At 44.9% G+C, this 19315-nt stretch overlaps 1 protein-coding gene across 1 annotated transcript in view; it reads right to left on the reverse strand.

Annotated features, from left to right (window-relative positions):
- Positions 1-238: 238 nt before the first annotated feature.
- The window catches only part of PLK1 (polo like kinase 1), a 40995-nt gene continuing 21918 nt past the window's right edge, over positions 239-19315 (reverse strand). Inside the window, exons 5-10 of the mRNA XM_030213106.1 lie at positions 17522-17741; positions 17290-17442; positions 9222-9299; positions 8518-8672; positions 4187-4369; positions 239-1152 (exon numbers count right to left, since the gene is read on the reverse strand). Of these exons, the coding sequence (XP_030068966.1) occupies positions 946-1152; positions 4187-4369; positions 8518-8672; positions 9222-9299; positions 17290-17442; positions 17522-17741 (996 nt within the window). The 3' untranslated portion in view covers positions 239-945. The remainder of the gene's footprint in view (positions 1153-4186; positions 4370-8517; positions 8673-9221; positions 9300-17289; positions 17443-17521; positions 17742-19315) is intronic.

The following is a 19315-nucleotide window of genomic DNA, read 5'->3' on the forward strand; positions in this document are numbered from 1 at the left end:
AAATCCGGCGGCTGAAGTAGAGAGAGCGGCAAGGCACGACTCTCTCCAGGCGCGGAAAAAAAGGAACTGGCGGGAGCGGTCGCGCACGGGCGGGAAGACGGCCGCGCATGCGCGGTGGGCGTGCCCTGCGTGCCGACCGTCCCGCGAAGCTTCTTTCCGGTTGGTGGGGGCTGCCGCGGACGTCACCCCAGTCGTGAGAACAAGCAGCCTGCTTGTCCTCGGAGAATAGTTCTTACCATCAAATATTAAGCTGCTTTTGATTCATTCACCCCTGTAGTGCATGCTGTAGGTGTCCATTTATTGCTGTATAAGTGAAGGGCTTCAGGTCATGCCCATGAAGTGACTGCCTATGAAATGTATTTTTAAGCAACTGGCTCCAGGAAAGAAAACTAGATTAGCTGTATTGTATATCTCTGCCTTTTCACCTCTACTGCAAGAAAACGAAGTCTCTTCAAGGGACCTTCACCTACATGATGCATTTTAGGCAGAAAGTGGTCAGCCCATTCCCATATGGTAAAAGCTGCAGGAGTTTACAGAGGCTGATCAACAACTTAGCAAAAAAAAGTCTTTAATCTGTAGTTATACAAAATGATCTGAGAAGAGTTTTAGTATCTGCTCAGCATCTCAGTATCTACTCCTGCTCAGCAACATTTAAAATATCACATACGATAGATAAGACAATAGGAGAACACACAACTAGACCACTGCCAATGTACACAGTAACTTACATGATCACCCGACTCGTGATTGGGTTAAAAACAGCTTCAAGTACTGAAGCCAGTGAATGACATTTGCAAAAGTTGGAACCTGCATTAGAAGTAGATCAGATGAAGGCCAGTCTCTGTGGTGGTAGATCTCCATGCCCTAGTGTTCACAGAAAGCAGACCTGCCACCACCAGTTTAAGGGCATAATCACGCTCTGCAGAACACCATTTAGCACAGTTGCTATGCTGATGGCTTCACACGTGCAGAGCCAGATTTCGAGCTGAGAAGTTTCTCCACCATGGTGCGGGCATAGCGAAGGCGACTGGCCAGTTCCTTGCAGCAGCCATGCTCTTCTACTAGGCTAAGCTTGTATGTGCGGAAGTCCCGTTTCTCATCAATGTAGGTGACAGCAGCCATAAGCGGACACAGAATGACCTTAGTGTGGTCCTAGAAGGAAAATGAAAACTGTGTAAGAGTCAAACTCCTACCTAGCAGCTTTGAGAAACCTCACTATTCCTTAGGTCCACAGGTAAGGAGTGCAGCTGTCTGTAGCTTAATTGCATGGTTTGGTAAGGGCTGTCTATAAGACTGGTGCAAAAGTAGTAAATTTAACATGAATCTGAGAAAATATTTCTTCACTCATCGTGTAATTAAATTCTGGAGTTTGTTGCCAGAGAATGTAGTAAAAGCAGTTAGTTTAGCGGGGTTTAAAAAAGGTTTGGGTAATTTCCTAAAAGTCCATAAGCTATTAAAATGGACTTGAGGAAAATCCACTGCTTATTTCTAGGATAAAACAAACAATTGTGCCTGTGCTCTGTCGAGCATCAAAATATAACAAAATATTTAAACACACATGAATACAAGTGTATTGCTTCTTCAGCTTATTGAGAGTGGAGTAGTCTCATATATAACACACGATAAAGATTATTTGATTTTTCACCCAATGACTGGGTGTATTATCTGTGTGTATTGTCTAATCATTGACTTAACCTCCACCACCCTTTGCTAATCTTATATATGAAAATATATTTCTGTTTATCAATATGCTATCATCTAATTTTATGCAGCACTTAGCTTGAACAAGTTGGTGCTCTTAAGAGTTTTAAGAGCACCAACTTGTTCAAGCTAAGTGCTGCATAAAATTAGATGATAGCATATTGATAAACAGAAATATATTTTCATATATAAGATTAGCAAAGGGTGGTGGAGGTTAAGTCAATGATTAGACAATACACACAGATAATACACCCAGTCATTGGGTGAAAAATCAAATAATCTTTATCGTGTGTTATATATGAGACTACTCCACTCTCAATAAGCTGAAGAAGCAATACACTTGTATTCATGTGTGTTTAAATATTTTGTTATATTTCTAGGATAAGCAGCATAAATGCATTGTACTGTTTTGGAATCTTGCCAGGTACTTGTGACCTGAGTTGGCCACTGTGGAAACAGGATGCTGGGCTTGATGGACCTTTGGTCTATCCCAGTGTGGCAATACTTATGAGGTTCAAGTGATAGGTATGCCCAAGATTTTCATGGTAGTAGAAAAGGGTAGAACACACTATCAATAGTGAAGTTTTTATTAGTCATTAAGTGGGCAGAATTGGTTAGGATTCGGTTTTAATTTATAGTTGGCTGCCCAAATTCATCATATGAAAGTCGGGCTTAATTCTAGGCAAGATTCCATCCAAACTTTATTTACATGGTATGTAAATAGTGACATCAGCGTAAATAAAGATATTAAAGCCATTTGATTCCAATAATCTACCTAGTGGGAGAAAGGTGGAAACCCTGGGGCACCCCACGCAAAGACAGCCAGGGTGAAGAAATGTTACCAGATATTGGTCTAATAAGGGTCTCCTATATCTTTGCCTGTGCCTTTAAGATTCCACCATAAATATCTTCAGGAATAACTGCCTGATTTCAACTGTGCCTCTTGCTCAGAAGCGGGAACCTGATCTTCAGCTTATACTGGCAGGTGATCAGATTAAACGTTGCCTGTCTGTGTACGTCAAAGCTCCCTACCATCTCTCTCTTTGGGATTCGCTGTCTCCTGTCACATTGGTACATTGATTTTGGACAACTATTTGTGTGCAAGTGTCTTCATTGTGGCAAATTCACTGGTTACCTCATCGCCTTATGCTTTTTGATTCTTAAAGTTTTGGCTCTGGCACCGAAAGGCTTTAAAAGTTTTTAGAAGGAAAAAAAAAAAAATTTATTCTGCACCAGTAGTTGCTGGCAGAACCGCCTACTTTGTCCCAGTAGAATCACATATGGTCACACAGGCTTCCACAGAACGGTGCTATTTTATGGACCTGGACTTCCTCAGGGAGAACAATTTCATCACACTTGGTTAGCACATCTGGGTTTAAAAAAAGGTTTGGACAAATTCCTGGAGGAAAAGTCCATAGTCTGCTACTGAGGCAGACATGGGAAGCAACTGCTTGCCCTAGGATTTGTAGTATGGAATGTTGCTACTCAGATTCTGCATGAAATCTTGTCGCTCTTTAGGATTCCAGAATCTTGCTATTCTTTGGGGTTCTACATGGAATCCTGCTACTAATTGGGTTTCTGCCAGGTACTTGTGACCTGACTTGGCCACTGTTTGGAAAACAGGATACTGGGCTAAATGGACCATTGGTTTGACCCAGTACGGCTACTCTTATGTTAACCCTTTTGGCGTTTGCTCATCCACGTAACCTCGGAATATAATAGATTGTGAGCCCATCAGGGAGAGTGCAAGTACCTGCACAATTGTACGTACACTGCCTTGATATCAAATTAATAATAAATGCTTAAGAAAAAAATTTTTTTTGGGGGGGGAGGGGGGGTGGTATCAAAATTTGTGATGTTCTGTCTTGGTGGTTCATTCTAATGTTTGGAATTCCTCTATTGCTGCTGACTGTTCTACGCTTTCTTCATGTTTGTATATACATGCATATTGTTCCTGCTCCTTTGAGTATATTCCATAGTTTCTACGCTCCAAATGTTTTGACTTGACTTTGTCTTCCCATAACTCCTCATAATGTAACCCATAATTGTACTGTAACACATTGTATTTCCTTCATTCACAATGTATTGTAAGCCACACTGAGCCCGCAAATAGGTGGGAAAATGTGGGATACAAATGCAATAAAATAAATAAATAAATGATAAAAAAGAAAATCCACTGCTTATTATTGGGATAAGCAGCATAAAATGTATTGTACTGTTTGGGGATCTTGCCAGGTAGTTGTGACCTGGATTGGCCACTGTTGCAAACAGGACCTTTGGTCTGTCCCAGTATGGCAACACTTATGTACGAGTGTGACTGGGATGAAGCCTAGCTCAGTAAAATCAGAACTATTGAAGTCAAGTACCTTACCCAAAGAGCTTAACTGGTGAAACCAGGGTTACATATGCATTCAATTCTCAGAGAGCAATTTCTAGCATTCATGTATGAAGCATTATTCCCCCCTCATCCACAGGAACTCCTCACCTGGAAAAAGTTAATCTGAACTGTGCCATTGCTGAGGTGCAGGATGATAGCACTTCTGGTCCTGAACCAGCTGCGGAGGAATGGGAGGCGTGCTAACTCATCCCCCTCACGAGGTGGAATATTGGCACCAGCCTTCAGCAGGTGCTCACTCATATAGTTACGAAAATATTTCAGTAGAGTTATCTGTAAGAGGAAATGTAAAGTCTGTTAACACATTCTTCTACACAGCAGGTTTGCGGAAAATATTAGTGTTGACAATTTAACACAAGGTCTTATAACCTGCAACTTTCAACAGAAAACGTCACACAGTACAGGGTACAGTTGGGTAATTAAAAATAAATTACCCACTCTTGACCCCACTCCCAAACCAATCCCTTTCAACCCAGTTTAAATCTTAGAAAACAGAAAGACTGTGGCTCAATTCCGATTGGATTGTGATAGATTCAAGTGGAGAGAAAGCATCAATCTTTATAAGAATTTTTAAAAAGCAGGCTAAACGATTATACTATTCGAAGATAACTGCATTAGGGGACGTGAAGAGATTTATTTATGATAGCATCATTATTGTTTCAGAAAACCATCAGATGTTACATCTATCTATTCAAGGTTATTTATATCCTGCTAATATCAAAGAATCTAAGTGGGTTACACGAGTTTAAAACTCACAATTAAGGATCAGGAGTGCCCTAAAGAGTTATTCATTCAGATCCTTACTAAAAAGTTGTTTTCAATCCTTTACAAAATTTTAACAGGTACAGAATTGAAAAGAAAAAGCCATCATGGATCCTCTTACTGCAAACGTTTTTAACAGATGGAAATCCTAATAACTCCTGAAGCTATATTTACACACAAGGAATCAGAGCAACAACGTTACAAAAATAACAATTTTGTCTTCGCTGCATTAAGTTTTAAAAGATGCTTAAGTGGTTTACAATTTTCTTTTTCAGGTACTGCTACTGTCTCTAATGGGCTCACAATCTAGTATTATATTGTACCTGGGGCAATGGAGGGCTAAGTGACTTGACCAGGGTCACATAGAGCTGCAGAAGAAATTGAACCTGGTACCCCAAGATCTCAGCCTACAGTGGGCATTGAACCCAGTTCCCCAGGTCCACAACTTACTGCACTAACCATTAGGTCACTCCTCTGGTGATACTTGAGTAAGCTTATTAAAAAATCTTACAGACATTTTTGATTCACTATTCCTTCCCCAATCAACTTCCCAAAATAAAACGTTTTTAGCCATTGAGATAGCATTTTTATAAACACCAACTTGTTCCCTCCAATTTAGTCTACCTTCTACTACTGGGTCCTTAGTTTTATTATTGTGCTATGTTTCAATTCCATCCCAATTTCTATGTGGATTCTTATCCACAATTATAGGATTTTTTTTGCTAGGTACACGACCTCGCATTGCCTGGGTCAGTAGAATACCATAGAAAAGGGACGAAAGCTTTCTAGAGACGCGCAGCGCACCAACGCGCATGCTGAGTGCCTTACCGCCCGCAGCACGACCACACCTTTCAGGTTAATGCAAAAGTGAAGCTTAGAGTATATAGGAATCAACAAAATATATGAAGTAAAAAACTAGGGGGTCCTTTTATTAAGCTAGGTACCGCCCGACTACCGTATGGCTCTTGCAGTAATTTCATTTTTGGCATGGGTCTGAAAAATATTTTTTTTTCGGGTGTGCGTATTTGGTATTTGGCGCACGGTCATTACCACCCGGTTACCGTGTGAGTTTTTACCACTAGTTCAATGGCTGACGGTAAGGTCTCAGACCCAAAATGGATGCGCAGCAATTTTCATTTTGCCACACGTCCATTTTCAGCAAACATTTAAAAAAGGCCTTTTTCACAGGCGCACTGAAAGATGGATTAGCGTGTGGCCAAAACCCGCACTTACACTACCATAAGCCATTTTTCAGCGCGTCTTTGTAAGATGACCACTAGGTTAACTGCTTCTTAAAACTAATATAATCTGATCTTGAACTGCTCACAAATCCCCCAGCAGTTTTTTCCCACAAGCCCTGTGCCACACCAGAGCAAAAGTCCAAACCAGACAAAGTCATATTATGCAAACTACTTGATCACAACCAACTTGGCTCACACTACTGTTAATGCCTCAATTACTGGAGTCTTATCCCCTGTCAATTTCAAATACCAAAACAGCACACAATCATGGCAATGAGCCCTCTGACTCTTATGCTTCTCAGTTCCTCAACTTCAATTGTGCTCCACTTTTCTTCTCCAGTTTCTGCACCTCATCTGTTCTCCTCTCTGCTCAGATAACTTTCCCACTTACTTAAACACCTTCCCCCCAGTCCCATCCAGTCTCCACCTATACATTTAGGAATCTTCAGGCTATTGACTCTTGCACCCTCTCTATCAGAGTTGTCCTCAACCACTATATTATGTCAATGAGGCTCTCTCTTCCTCTGCCCTAGATACCCTTGCTCCTCCCATTCTGTATGGCGTACCAACCCCAGCCTTGGCTGACCTCTAGAATTCACCACCTATGTTCCTGTGCCCGATCCTGCTCTTCTGGCTAAAATCCTGTGCCCATGCTGACTTCATACATTTCAATTCTTGCTGACCTCCTTCCAGTCTGCTCTTTCACTTGCCAAACAGGACTACATCCGCTTGACAAAAACTCTTGGCTCAAACCCTCAACGTCTCTTTGCCACACTAAACTATCGCCTCAAACCCTCAACGTCTCTTTGCCACACTAAACTATCGCCTCAAACCCTCAACGTCTTTCCCACACTAAACTCTCTTCACCTTCAAACCTCCCTTCACAGATTCTGGCCTATGCTGTCTGGTGGATCCTCTTCCACTTCTATCCCACTATTGGTTGGTGTACCTCAGGCTCTGTGTTGGGACCTGTTTTCTCCATAATCCCTTGTTGGTCTGATCTCATCTCATGTTTTTCAATTACCACCTATATGCTGATGACTCTCAGATCTACCTCTCCACACCAGAAATATCAGCAGGAATCCAGGCCAAGTATCAGCCTGCCTATCTGACATTGGTGTCTCATCGCCATCTGAAAGTAAACATGACCAAGACTGAACTTCTAATCTTTTCCCCTAAACCCATCTCTCCTCTTCCCCCATTCTCTATCTCTATGGATAATACTCATATACTCCCTTGTCTCGTCAGCTGGTAATCTTGGAGTCATCTTTGACTCCTCTCTTTGCACATATTCAACAGACTGCTAAACCCTGTTGCTTCTATCTATATATCATTGCCAAAATTCATCCCTTTCTTTCTGAGCACACTACCAAAACCTTTATCCATCCTCTTATCACCTCTTGCTTAGACTACTGCAACTTGCTTCTCGCAAGTTTCCTAATAAAGCCATCTCGCTCCCCTTCAATCTGTTCAAAATTCTGCTGCACCACTTATATTCCACCAGTGTCCGCTATGCTCATATTAGCCCTCTCAAGTCACTTCATTGGCTTCCTGTTTCCGAATACAGTTCAAACTCCTCTTGACTTACACGTGCATTCATGCTGCAGCTCCTTAGTACCTCTTCACTTATCTCTCCCTACATTCCTCCCTGGGAACTCTGTTCATTAGGTAAATCTATCTAATCTGTACCCTTCTCCTCCTCCACTGCGAACTCCAGACTCTGTTCCTTTATCTTGCTGCACCATATGCCTGGAATAGATTTCCTGAGTCAGCACATCAAGCTCCATCTGTGGCTAAAACCTACCTTTTTGAGGCTGTTTTTAACTCAACCCCTATTCACTTGGTCACTACCCATGCCTGTTTTATAATTTTGACCTTTTATTTATTTACTGCCTTTCTGAAAGAATTCATTCCAGGCAGTGTACAGTAAGAATAAACCAAACAAGCAATACAATTACAGCAGTAAAAATAAATCACAGCTTAATTCCATTATCCTTTATTTTTTCTGTTTGTCTGTCCCAATTAGAATGTAAGCTCTGTCGAGCAGGAACCATCTCTTACATGTTCAAGTGTACAGTGGACAGCAAAGATGGGAGTACATGGCACTGATTGGCAGTCCATCCACACTGCAATCAGCTGTCTGCACCCACAGCATGCACTCTCCTGGTGAACCTCTTTCCTCTCAGAGCTGCTGTTGGATGGATGCAGAGGTCCATTACCCTGTGCATATCCAAAGCTGAAGATAGCCCAGGATAGATACATGTTAAACATTAGCCCTGATCTCAACCTGCCAGCTCTCCCCTCTGTATTTTATGAGTGTTTCACACAGGCCACATGTTCCCAAGTAAAGCCATGTGTCAAGATCAATATCTAATTGCTTGCCAACTCAAGGTGAGCGAGAAGTTTTGAAGTGCTAACCTTCTTGGTAAGTGCAGGAGGATAGGATCGCATGTTGAGGTAGGATTCTGTATTATTTCTTTCTATATACTGCAGACTGTCACCATCATTGTACATAATCAATCGTGTGGAGTCATTGAAGAGAACACCAACGCTGTTGTCACATAGTTGATACCCTAGAATAGAATGTAAACAAAGTACAGTCAGTAAGAATCATCTACTGACTTGCCTAAGCTTTTCAGCAACAGATCTGGTGAGCTCAGTTCTTGTTATAACATGCCCTGCCAGGCAGAAAGGTTAAGCACAGAAGCTAAAGCTGGCATTTTTATGCTGACCAACTCAGCTACAAGCACTTTATATTAGTACCCGTCTCCTCTTAACAGCAGTTACTAGAGGAGAGATGAGTTTAGTGTTAAATGTTTAAATAAATACAGTGCACAAGAGAAATAAGATCCTAGCATTCTAGCTGGGCACAGAGCGATTCATCATTCTGGACCGAAACTTGGTTTAGCATTTAATGCAGCACAATCTAGCTGTTGAGGGAAAACCCCTTTTAGTGCTCACCCAAAAAAACATTTCCCTAAGGTTTTTCACCTCTTGCATCAACAAGTACACTATTTCCTCTTCCTCTCAGTACTGGAGGTTGTAAATTGGTGGTTGTGTACAGTGGATTAATCTCCATTATAATGACAATACTATGTTGTATCCAAATCACTTGTACTCACCCAGGCCATACTTGTCTGAATAATCCACCCATTTGCTAACCCAGAAGATGGGATTACAGGCTGGATCTTCGGCTTCCTCTAATAAAATAAAAATAGATTTAAGGCAAAGAAGCAACAACAGACCGGTTTATCCCTAGTTATGCATCCGTTCTAATGCCTTAAGACTGTAGTTAACTGTGTCTCAGGGGTGTTTTCTTATCGGCCTGCCAGACCAGTCCAGACTTATGCGCCCCTGATATAAGAGAAATGGGATCTTACCTGCTAATTTGCTTTCTGTTAGTTCCTCCAGGCCAGATTGATGGGTTATGCACTCCTACCAGCAAATGGAGACTGAGAACAGACTTAAGTGAGCCTATAACTGTCCTATGTGGTTCCCAGACTGTCAATATTTCCACATCAAAGCAGAAAACCAAGGACCTGAAGCAGTCTCCTCTCAATTGTCTGCCTAGGTGTCCTTCTGCTACAACGGCTTTGTTTAAAAATAAAGGGTTTCTGTAAATAGCCAACATGAACAATCGAAACTCAACTCCTCATAATGCCGATCATGCAATACAACTCAACTCCTCATAATGCCGATCATGCAATACAACTCAACTCCTCATAATGCCGATCATGCAATACAACTCAACTGTTATAAAGCAGCTCCCTGCCCATGAGGCCGCATGAGGACCTTCAAGGCTGTTCCACCATCCACTGGCATAGTCTTTGGTTCCACAGAGACCTGCAGTGAGCTTCAAGGACTCCACATCCTACTCTGGAAGTTCCACCATGTATGGTAAATGAGCCAACCACTGCGCCTGAATGATTATCTTAATATGCCAATGCATAGGAAAAGATAGTGCGCTTATGGAGCTCTTTCACTAGTGGAGCCACCTTACAGGGTTTGCCCACTGCAGCAGCATCCTCAAAATTCAAGACTGGAAACCTGAGAGATAAGGTGAAATTAGATCTTACCTGCTAATTTTCTTTCCTCTAGACCCTCCAGACCGGTCAAGACGCATGGGTTATGTCCTCCTACCAGCAGAGGGAGACTGAGAAAACACTAAGCTTTTGAAGCCTGTATATATAACCTGTGCAGAACCTCCACTAGCCAGTATACCCCTGACAAAGCAGAGAAACAAAAAACACTAACAACAACTAGCAACCCTGTACGTGGTCACAGTAAACTGCAAAAACAAGAAACATCTTCCGCTTGCTCTTACGGAAACATGTTCCTTTGCCTTTGATAAAACAGTTGGGCTTCTACAGGTGGACTATCAAAGAAGAGCCCCACCTGTCCCGGACTCCTATCACAAAACAGAAATAAACAGTCTGCAATTAGAGAAACAACAATTTACAGCAGCCAAGAATTATCCAACAAACACACCTCCTGGCCTCCAATACAGACAGGGCGGGCTCTTGACCGGTCTGGAGGGTCTAGAGGAAAGAAAATTAGCAGGTAAGATCTAATTTCACCTTCCTCAGCGACCCTCCAGACCGGTCAAGACGCGTGGGACGTACCAGAGCAGTAACTAACTTATGGGAGGGACCTACTAAGGCCAGAGGTCAAAATTGCTGCCCCAAAGCGCACCTCGTCCTTTGCATGCACAGGAATCCTATAATGCTTCACAAAGGAATGCAACGAAAACCAAACCGCAGCCCGACAAATATCTAACAGAGAAATCATACTATTCTCCGCCCACGAGGCTGCCATTCCCCTAGTGGAATGAGCAGACCAGCCCCTAGGCACCACAGGACCCTTCACCAAGTAAGCAGATGCAACCGCCTCCTTCAACCACCGTGCTATGGTCACCTTAGGAGCCGCTGCACCCTTCTTTGGGCCACCATGAAGAACGAACAAACGGTCAGAGGCTCTGAAGTCCTGAGTTCCAGAGAGATAACAACTCAAAACTCTCCTGACATCCAGCTTGGCAATACCACGCTGCTCCGAATCTCCAGCCATATCACCCAACACTGGCAGAGAGATGACCTGATTAACATGGAACTCGGAAACCACCTTGGGCAAAAAAGGAAAGCACCGTCCGCAACGAAACCTTTCCCTCAGAAAGGACAAAAATGGTTCCCTAAAAGACAAAGCCTGAAGCTCTGAAACACTCCGTGCTGAAGTAATCGCCACCAACAAGACCGCCTTTAAAGATAAATCCTTACCAGATGCCGATACCAGAGGCACAAACGGAGGCCTGATCAAAGCATCCAAAACTAGCTTCAAATCCCACGGAGGCACCATCCGTCACTGAGGTGGACGCAGCAACTTAACACCCTTCAAAAAACGCACTACCTCAGGCACAGACGCGAAGGACTTTCACTGAAGCTTCCCACGAAAACATGACAAAGCTGCCACCTGAACCTTCAGTGTAGACAAGGCCAGACCTCTATCAACACCATCGTGCAAAAATTCCAAAACTTCCGCCACCGAAGAGTGAAACGGCCGAACTCGATGGTCTTCACACCAGTGCTCAAAGATTCTCCAAACCCGGACATACGCCAAGGAAATGGATCGTCTACGGCAACTCAACATCGTAGCAAAGCCACTGGATGAAAGCCCCTTCTTCTTCAACTTGTGCCGCTCAAGAGCCAAGCCATAAGCGAAAACCGAGCCGGATCCGGCATGATTATCGGGCCTTGACACAGAACTGATCCCAACAAAGGCAGGGCCGCCGCCCCTGCCAACCGCACCAGGTCTCCATACCATGGTCGACGCTGCCAATCCGAAGCTACCAGAATCACCCGACCGGAGTGATGTTCGATGCGCTATATTACTCGACCGACTAACAGTCACAGAGGAAACACATACAGTCACTCCCGAAGCCAAGGCAACAGAAGAGTGTCGATTTCCTCCGCTCAAGGGTCTCTTCAGCGACTGAAAAAAAAAAAAATATCTCTGAACTTGCGCATAGCGAGCCGTTGCCCTAAGATCACCGAAAGTCCCCAGACCGACACAACTCACTGGAACACTGACCGAAGAAAAGACCACTCTCTGGGATCTAGAGTGTGCCTGCCGAGATAATCTGCATCTATGTGACCTACCCCGGCCACATGCGCTGCCAAGAGAGCCTGAAGATGAGTTCAACTGCGCCGCCAAGGCTCTTTGTTCCCCCCTTGACGGTTGACATATGCTACTGCCATGGCATTGTCACAGAGCACTCGGACTGCCTTGTGGCGAACCACCGACGTCAAGGCCTGGAGCGCCACCCGAATGGCCCGAGTTTCCAGCCGGTTGATGGACCACTCTGCTTCTGCCCGAGACCACCGGCCTTGAGCTACCTGACTGAGACAATGTGCCCCCCAACCTTGCAGACTGGCATCCGTGACCATTACCAGCCCCTGTGGGGACTCCAACGGCATTCCTTTCCCAAATTGCGCGGACTGAGCCACCAGCGGAGACTGAGACGAGGGGCCACCGACAGCGGACAACACATTTCCAAGTCCTGCGACAGAGGGGACCAACGACTGAGCAGAGCTGACTGTACCTGACGCATGTGCGCCCTGGCCCACGGAACTACCTCTATGGTCGCCGCCATCAGGCCCAGGACCTGACGATAAGTACGGGCCGTCGGCGCCTTCTCTGCAAGGAACCGACGAATCGGACCCTGTAACTTGGAACCAAAAGGCTGCACAAAGGAAAGTGAAGATAAGCTTCCGTCAAATCCAGGGAAGTGAGAAACTCTCCTTTCCTGACCGCACCAGTGACCGACCGCAACGTCTCCATCCGGAAAGAGGGCACCTTGAGTGCCGCATTGACCCTTTTGAGATCTAAAATGTGACGAAAAGTGTCCTCTTTCTTGTGGACCACAAAATAGATCAAATAGCACCCTGAGCGTTGCTGATCTGAAGGAACAGGAACCACGGCTCCCAACGCGAGCAGCCACCGCAGAGTGTCCCTCACTGCTGCCCTCTTGCTCCAAGACCGACAGAGGGATTCCAGAAACACTTCGGGAGAACAGCTTTCGAATTCCAGCGCACATCCGCCTCGAAACACCTTGAGAACCCACTGATCTGACCTGATTTGGGCCCAACTCTGGTAAAACAGACTCAGCCGAGCCCCAACATGCACCAGAGCCTGAGCCCGTACACCTTCATTGGGAATTGTGGCCTGAATACTAACCTCCCGCGGAAAAGCCACGCCCTCCGCGACGACTCTCATGAAAGAACTGTGTGCGCTGGAAAAACCGACCCCTAGAGGTCCTACTACTATTAAACATTTCTATAGCACTACTAGACTTATGCAGCGCTGTACAAATTAACATGAAAAGACAGTCCCTGCTCAACAGAGCTTACAATCTAAATTGGACAAACAGACAGCTAGGGGTAGGTCCCACTCGATCTGCCCGGCCTATACCGCTGAGCCTCCCTAAACCGTCCCCGAGAGGAACTAGTTCTGGCCCCTGCCTTGAACCGAAAATCTGGAAGCCATAGAACCTTGGTATCACTAAGACCTCACACTAACTTGTCCAAATCTTCTCCAAAGAGCATAGCTCCCTTAAGTGGCAGAGACCCACAACCATAGCCATATTTTTTGTCTGAAGTAGGCAACAAATCATAAAAGCCTCAGACAAAAAGGATGAACCCATGTCCAAGTCGGCTAACTCCTGACCCCCAGAAGAACCAACATCTACCGAATCATCCAGGAGCTTCTCGGCCCAACGAAAACATGCCCGAGCTACCAGACCCCCACAAACCGAGGCCTGCAGGGCTAGAGCCGACAAAACAAAACTACGCTTGAGAAAAGATCCCAACTTCCTATCCTGAGGATCACGGAGAGCCGTTCCTCCATCAACCGGGATAGCCGTAGCTATAATTACTGCCGTCACTACTGCATCTACCGTGGGAGCCTTAAAGGAATCCCTATCGTCCTGAGGGAGGGGATAAAGCCTCGCCATTGCCTTTGCCACCTTACACGGCAAATCCCATTCCTGACAAATCATCTCCCGGAGATCCTTGTTCATAGGGAAGGATCACGCCTGACGCTGAATGCCCTTCACCAACGTATCCTGGACAGTTTCCCCCAACGCCACCTCAGGACCAAACTGAAGGGTGGACGACACCTGATCTATGAGTTCTGACAGCTCATCTCTATGGAAAATCCGCACTACTGAAGGATCCTCTCCAGGAATCCAACAATCCTGCTCCTGAGAGCCGTCAATTCCATCTGACTCCCCCAGATCACTAAGCGCAGCTTCTGCAGCTACAGGAGAAAAACATTGCCTGTCCTCTGACCACTCTAACCGTGGTCTCTCAGCCAAGATGGAAATAGCCCCCTCTTCCAATTGGGGGGGGGGGGAGGGGGGGGGCCCCGATCTCCAGGCCTGATACCGCGTCCAGACAAAATCTGGAGGAAAACCCACCATTCCTGGACCGTCATTAGGCCCTTTTGTGCCAAAAACGGAGGCCGCAGGCCCAAAACCAGCCGGCTCCATGGGCCGCGTCAGACTCAAGATGGCGGCTGTTCCCGCCGAAACTGTTCCCGCTGACAGCGGCCCTGCCTACGCTCCCGCTGACCCGGAGACTCCCGACACCATCGATCCCTCCGCGGTCAAGTCGGGGGGTGCCGCAGCCACCTTTATAGGTGCACCGCAAAGCTACACTGAGCGCCCGGCGCCTCTACCCCTCGCCACGAGCACGCGCGACATCGGAGGAGCTGGGCCGCCATAAACCACGAGGGAAGGGAAAAGCTGTTCCGCAAACGCGCCAAACCAAAAACTCACTCACACTGCAAAAGCACTGGAGAAAGCGCTGCTCTATCGTTCCAGCAAGGAATCAAAACCCCCGTTCGGTCCGCTGAAAATAAAGAAATAAATGCCCTTAAAGGCACAGTACTCCAACTCTGGCAGCTGGAAATTGTAAGGCACTCAAGGCTACAATACTGAGAAAGCAGCCGAGGCACAAAGCTGCCAAGCCAACAGGGGGAGGGACCCAAACATAGGTGTAACACCCCAGGGGGAAAAACTGGGCCCCACCAGACCCAGGGCCCCAAAGCACTTTTTTTTTTTTTTTTTTTTTTTTTTTTACACACACGTACAGGGTACTGCAACAGAATAAAGTTTGGAAGGAAAAAATCCTACGACCCAATGACAAACTACCTCACCAGATTATTGGAGACTGCACAGGCTGTCAACTGCTACCTCTGCTGAGACTGAGAAAATACTGGCTAGTGGAGGTTCTGCACAGGTTATATATACAGGCTTCAAAAGCTTAGTGTTTTCTCAGTCTCCCTCTGCTGGTAGGAGGACATAACTCACGCGTCTTGACCGGTCTGGAGGGTCGCTGAGGAAGTTTCTGCAATTTGTCCCTGGGGAAAATGTGTTCCACCACCAAGATCTCCACCTTTTTTATTTTCTCATCTGTTGCCTGCTCTCCAGCAAGGCAGTAAAGGTTCACCTCCCAATACAGGGGAAAGGAGCCGAGGCACAAAGCAACCCCCTGCCCCCCAAATCTGGAAGGAAAATGCAAAGGAGGGTGAGGGACATGGTCCCTGGGTATGACACCAGAGCAGAGTCCTCCTCCTCCCCTCACGGGCCAAAGTCTCAAAACTACTCAGACAAGAGAAACTAGCCCAGATTTATTTTATATGGCATCATTCAAAGTCCCCTGAAAACTTTCCTAGCCCCCACCGAGTCTACCAACTAACCCAGACTGCACAAGTTTGCCATGAAAACCATCTGCTGGAGAATGAGAAGTACTTACTGGGGACTATACAGAAATATAGGCTCTGTCTGACGTTCTCAATCTCCACCTGCTGCAGCTCTTCCATGTAGAATATGCAAACAGACCCTTAACTGATCCTGAGGCAGCTCCTCTAGCCACTGATCTTGCACTATGGCTTTGTCTTCCCCGAGTACCTCTTTTAACCCTCAGTCATCTAGTGGTCCAACCGATTCTTTTAACAGCTTTTTACTTCTAATATACCCAAAAGCAATCTTTTTAAAGTCTCTTTGCCTTCATCAGCGCTTTGCATTTGACTTTGCCATTTCCTATTATTTTCAGTCAGATCTTTTTTCCATTTTCTGAAGGATTTTTTTTTTTTAATAGCTCCAATAGCTTCCTTCATCTCACTTTTTTTTTTTTAATACACAGAATATATCTGGTCTAGGCTTCCAGGATGGTATTTTTCAACAGCATTGCCTATAGTGACTTTGTCCCTTCTGGACACACCTCTAATGAGCCTGAATTGCAGTCTCCTCCATGCTCCACTGAAGGGGGGGGGGGGGGGGGGGGACTACCATGGATAGGCACCTGTGACCTGTGGTCTAGCCAGCTCTTGGCTTTGCTTCTGTCTGCATCCATGAGGCTCCCTTTAGAAGGGCAAGTCCTAATGAACTGAACAGCACTACTGTTGAAGACATGTAGCTCATTTCTTTGGCACCACTCTCAATGCTACCTCCACACTGCTTGTGAGCTCGGTGGCCACAGAAGCTCCCCTCCTGCCACTTGTTACTTCAGTCCTTAGATAGACACTTTAGGGGGGGGGGAGAGAAGAGGCATTCAAACAGTGAAAGTGAGGAGAAAACAAAAAGAAGAGCTAGACTCTTCCAGAAATTCCCCAAGCTAGTGATCCACTAAAGCTAGACATGGATTCTTCCCCTGAATGGGCTAGCTCAGCTATGGAACCAGCTCTCCAGATCAATCCAGAACCAAAAGTACATGGTCAGAATCTGCTGGAAACAGAATACAGATAAGCAGCAGCTGCACAGTACTCTTGCTCACAACATCTGCTGAGCATAACCCACTAGTTCTGGTCAATAATTTGAGTTCTTTCCCAAATTACTAAAGAAACCTGAGACTATTTACTCCATTTGTTTATCACGCTGTTCCAGTTTGCTTGCCACAAGGATCCCAATACCTTTTTCATGAATGCTGCCTCTTAATATGGAACCCAACATTATATGCCTTTGATTTGGGTTATTTTTCCCTTATGTGCATTTCTTTGCCCTTGGCTACCTAATATTTAGATGTCTGCTAAATATCATTCTGTAGTATATTTCTCTACAGCATCAACTAACTACATAATCTTTGATAGAATTCCCCATCTTAAGGGGAAGCGACACCTCTTCCATTTTGACCACCTCACCTTGCCGAATAAGTGTCCTTTCAGAGGGTTTGGCTATGTTGACGCTGTTCAGCTGCTGTAACATTTCAGACAGGTAACAATCAGCGGGCTCGGTCAGTTCTTGTTGTATGACCTCATCGGCTTCAGGCTGCTTCTCCAATGGACTTTCAGGCCCTGAAGCAGGGAGAAGCCGAGTTATTTCCAAGGAGAAAAAGTTAGCTTAAATAATAGCTCAGCCACCAGGTGCCCTCACCTTTGTTCAGAGCAGTTAAAGGTTTCCGTATGCTGGGGTCAATGGTATTGGGGGCAATAGAGAACCGTGGAGGAATAGTCAAGCAAGTGGTAGGTAACCGAGTAGGGATGTAGCCAGAAACAAAGAAATCGTCACTCAATAACTCCTCAATTGTGGGACGAGTGGTGGGATCTGATCGCAGCATCTTCTGGATAAGCGCAGCAGCTACAGGGTTAATATGCTATAAGAAAGAAGAAAAAAAAAGTTGCATTACACAACAGAAGCCAAACATGCTGCACTTGCAATTGAAAGAAAGGCAGCTTCCCAGTACTGGGAAAACTTGCTGTAATCAGCAACCAAAAAAATCAGCCTACCCACAGGAAAACAAACAAAGCTGGATATCCGAGCAGACAAAAGTAAAAGGCAAGGCAGGGACACAAAACAAGCCACGTTATAACTTTAAATGTGACCAAAACATGAAAATAAAATAAACTGAAAATCCCAGTTACCAGCTCATCATGGTGATAAGAATTTTTGCCACCTCAAGTGTCCTCCCTCTTCACGAAGTTGAAATTTAGTCATAACTGTTAAGACTTCCTTTCCTTGAATCTTACAGACTGATGGGTTTTTACCACCTTGCCAGCAGATGGGGGCACAGAGCACAACTTTAAAAGGAACTGTCCACAAGCGAGAGGCTCCCAATATCTCGTACCAAAGCACAGTGGAATAAAAAAAAACAAAAAAAATAAAACACAAGAGTACAGACTGTTGAAGAATGCGGTGGGATAAGCTATTAGGTTTTGCAATACCACTAATGTCACCTCAATCAGGTTTTCAGAAGTGTTACCGAACAGCCCTTGCTGGAGTGCTACATGAATTTTTTTTTTTTTTTTTTATAGATATGGCATTCAAAGCTGACAAGTCACAGAAACTGAATCAAATCTTTGTACACCTGGCAGATGTAATGGCCAATTTGACAAACTGAAGAGTAGCAAACCACCTGGAACAGATGGTACTCATCCTAGAGTGAAAAATTAACTTGCATAAGAATTGTTAGCAACATGAATTTATCTTTAAAATCAAGCATGGTACCAGAAGATTGGAGGGAAGCCAATGTAACACCGATTTTTTAAAAAGGTTCCAGAGGTGATCCAGGGAATTATAGACCAGTGAGCCAGACATCTGTGTTGGGCAAAATCGTACAAAAAACAAAATTACAGAATATATTCAAAAGCATGGATTAATGAGACAAACCCAATATGGATTTAGTGAACGGAAATCTTGCTTCGCCAATCTACGTTTCTTTCAAGAAGTGAACATGTGAATAAAAGGTGAACCAGTCGATTTTGTGCATCTGGATTTTCAAAAGGCATTTGGCAAAGTACCTCAGGAAAGGCTCCAGAGGAAACTGGAACGTCATGGGATAGGAGGTAATGTTGTACTGTGGATTAAATCTGGTTAAAGGATAGAACATAGAGAATAGGGTTAAATGGTCAGTATTTCCAATGGAGAAGGGTAGATAATGGGGTTCCCCAGGGGTCTGTGCTGAGACCGCTGCTTTTTAACATACTTGCAAGTCAACCTTACGAGACGGAGACTGGGCATCCAAATGGCAAATGATGTTTAATGTGAACAAGTGCAAAGTGAAGCACATGGGAAAGAGGAAACCGAACTATAGCTATGTGATGCAAGGTTCTACATTAGGCGTCACCGACCAGGAAAAGGATCAAGGAGTCGTCCTCATGATACTTTGAAATCCTCTGCTCAGTGTGCAGTGGCAGCAAAGAAAGCAAATAGAATGTTAGGTATTATTAG

This window comes from Microcaecilia unicolor, chromosome 8 (genome assembly GCF_901765095.1).
Source record: "Microcaecilia unicolor chromosome 8, aMicUni1.1, whole genome shotgun sequence".
In the NCBI taxonomy this organism is placed as follows: Eukaryota; Metazoa; Chordata; class Amphibia; order Gymnophiona; family Siphonopidae; genus Microcaecilia; species Microcaecilia unicolor.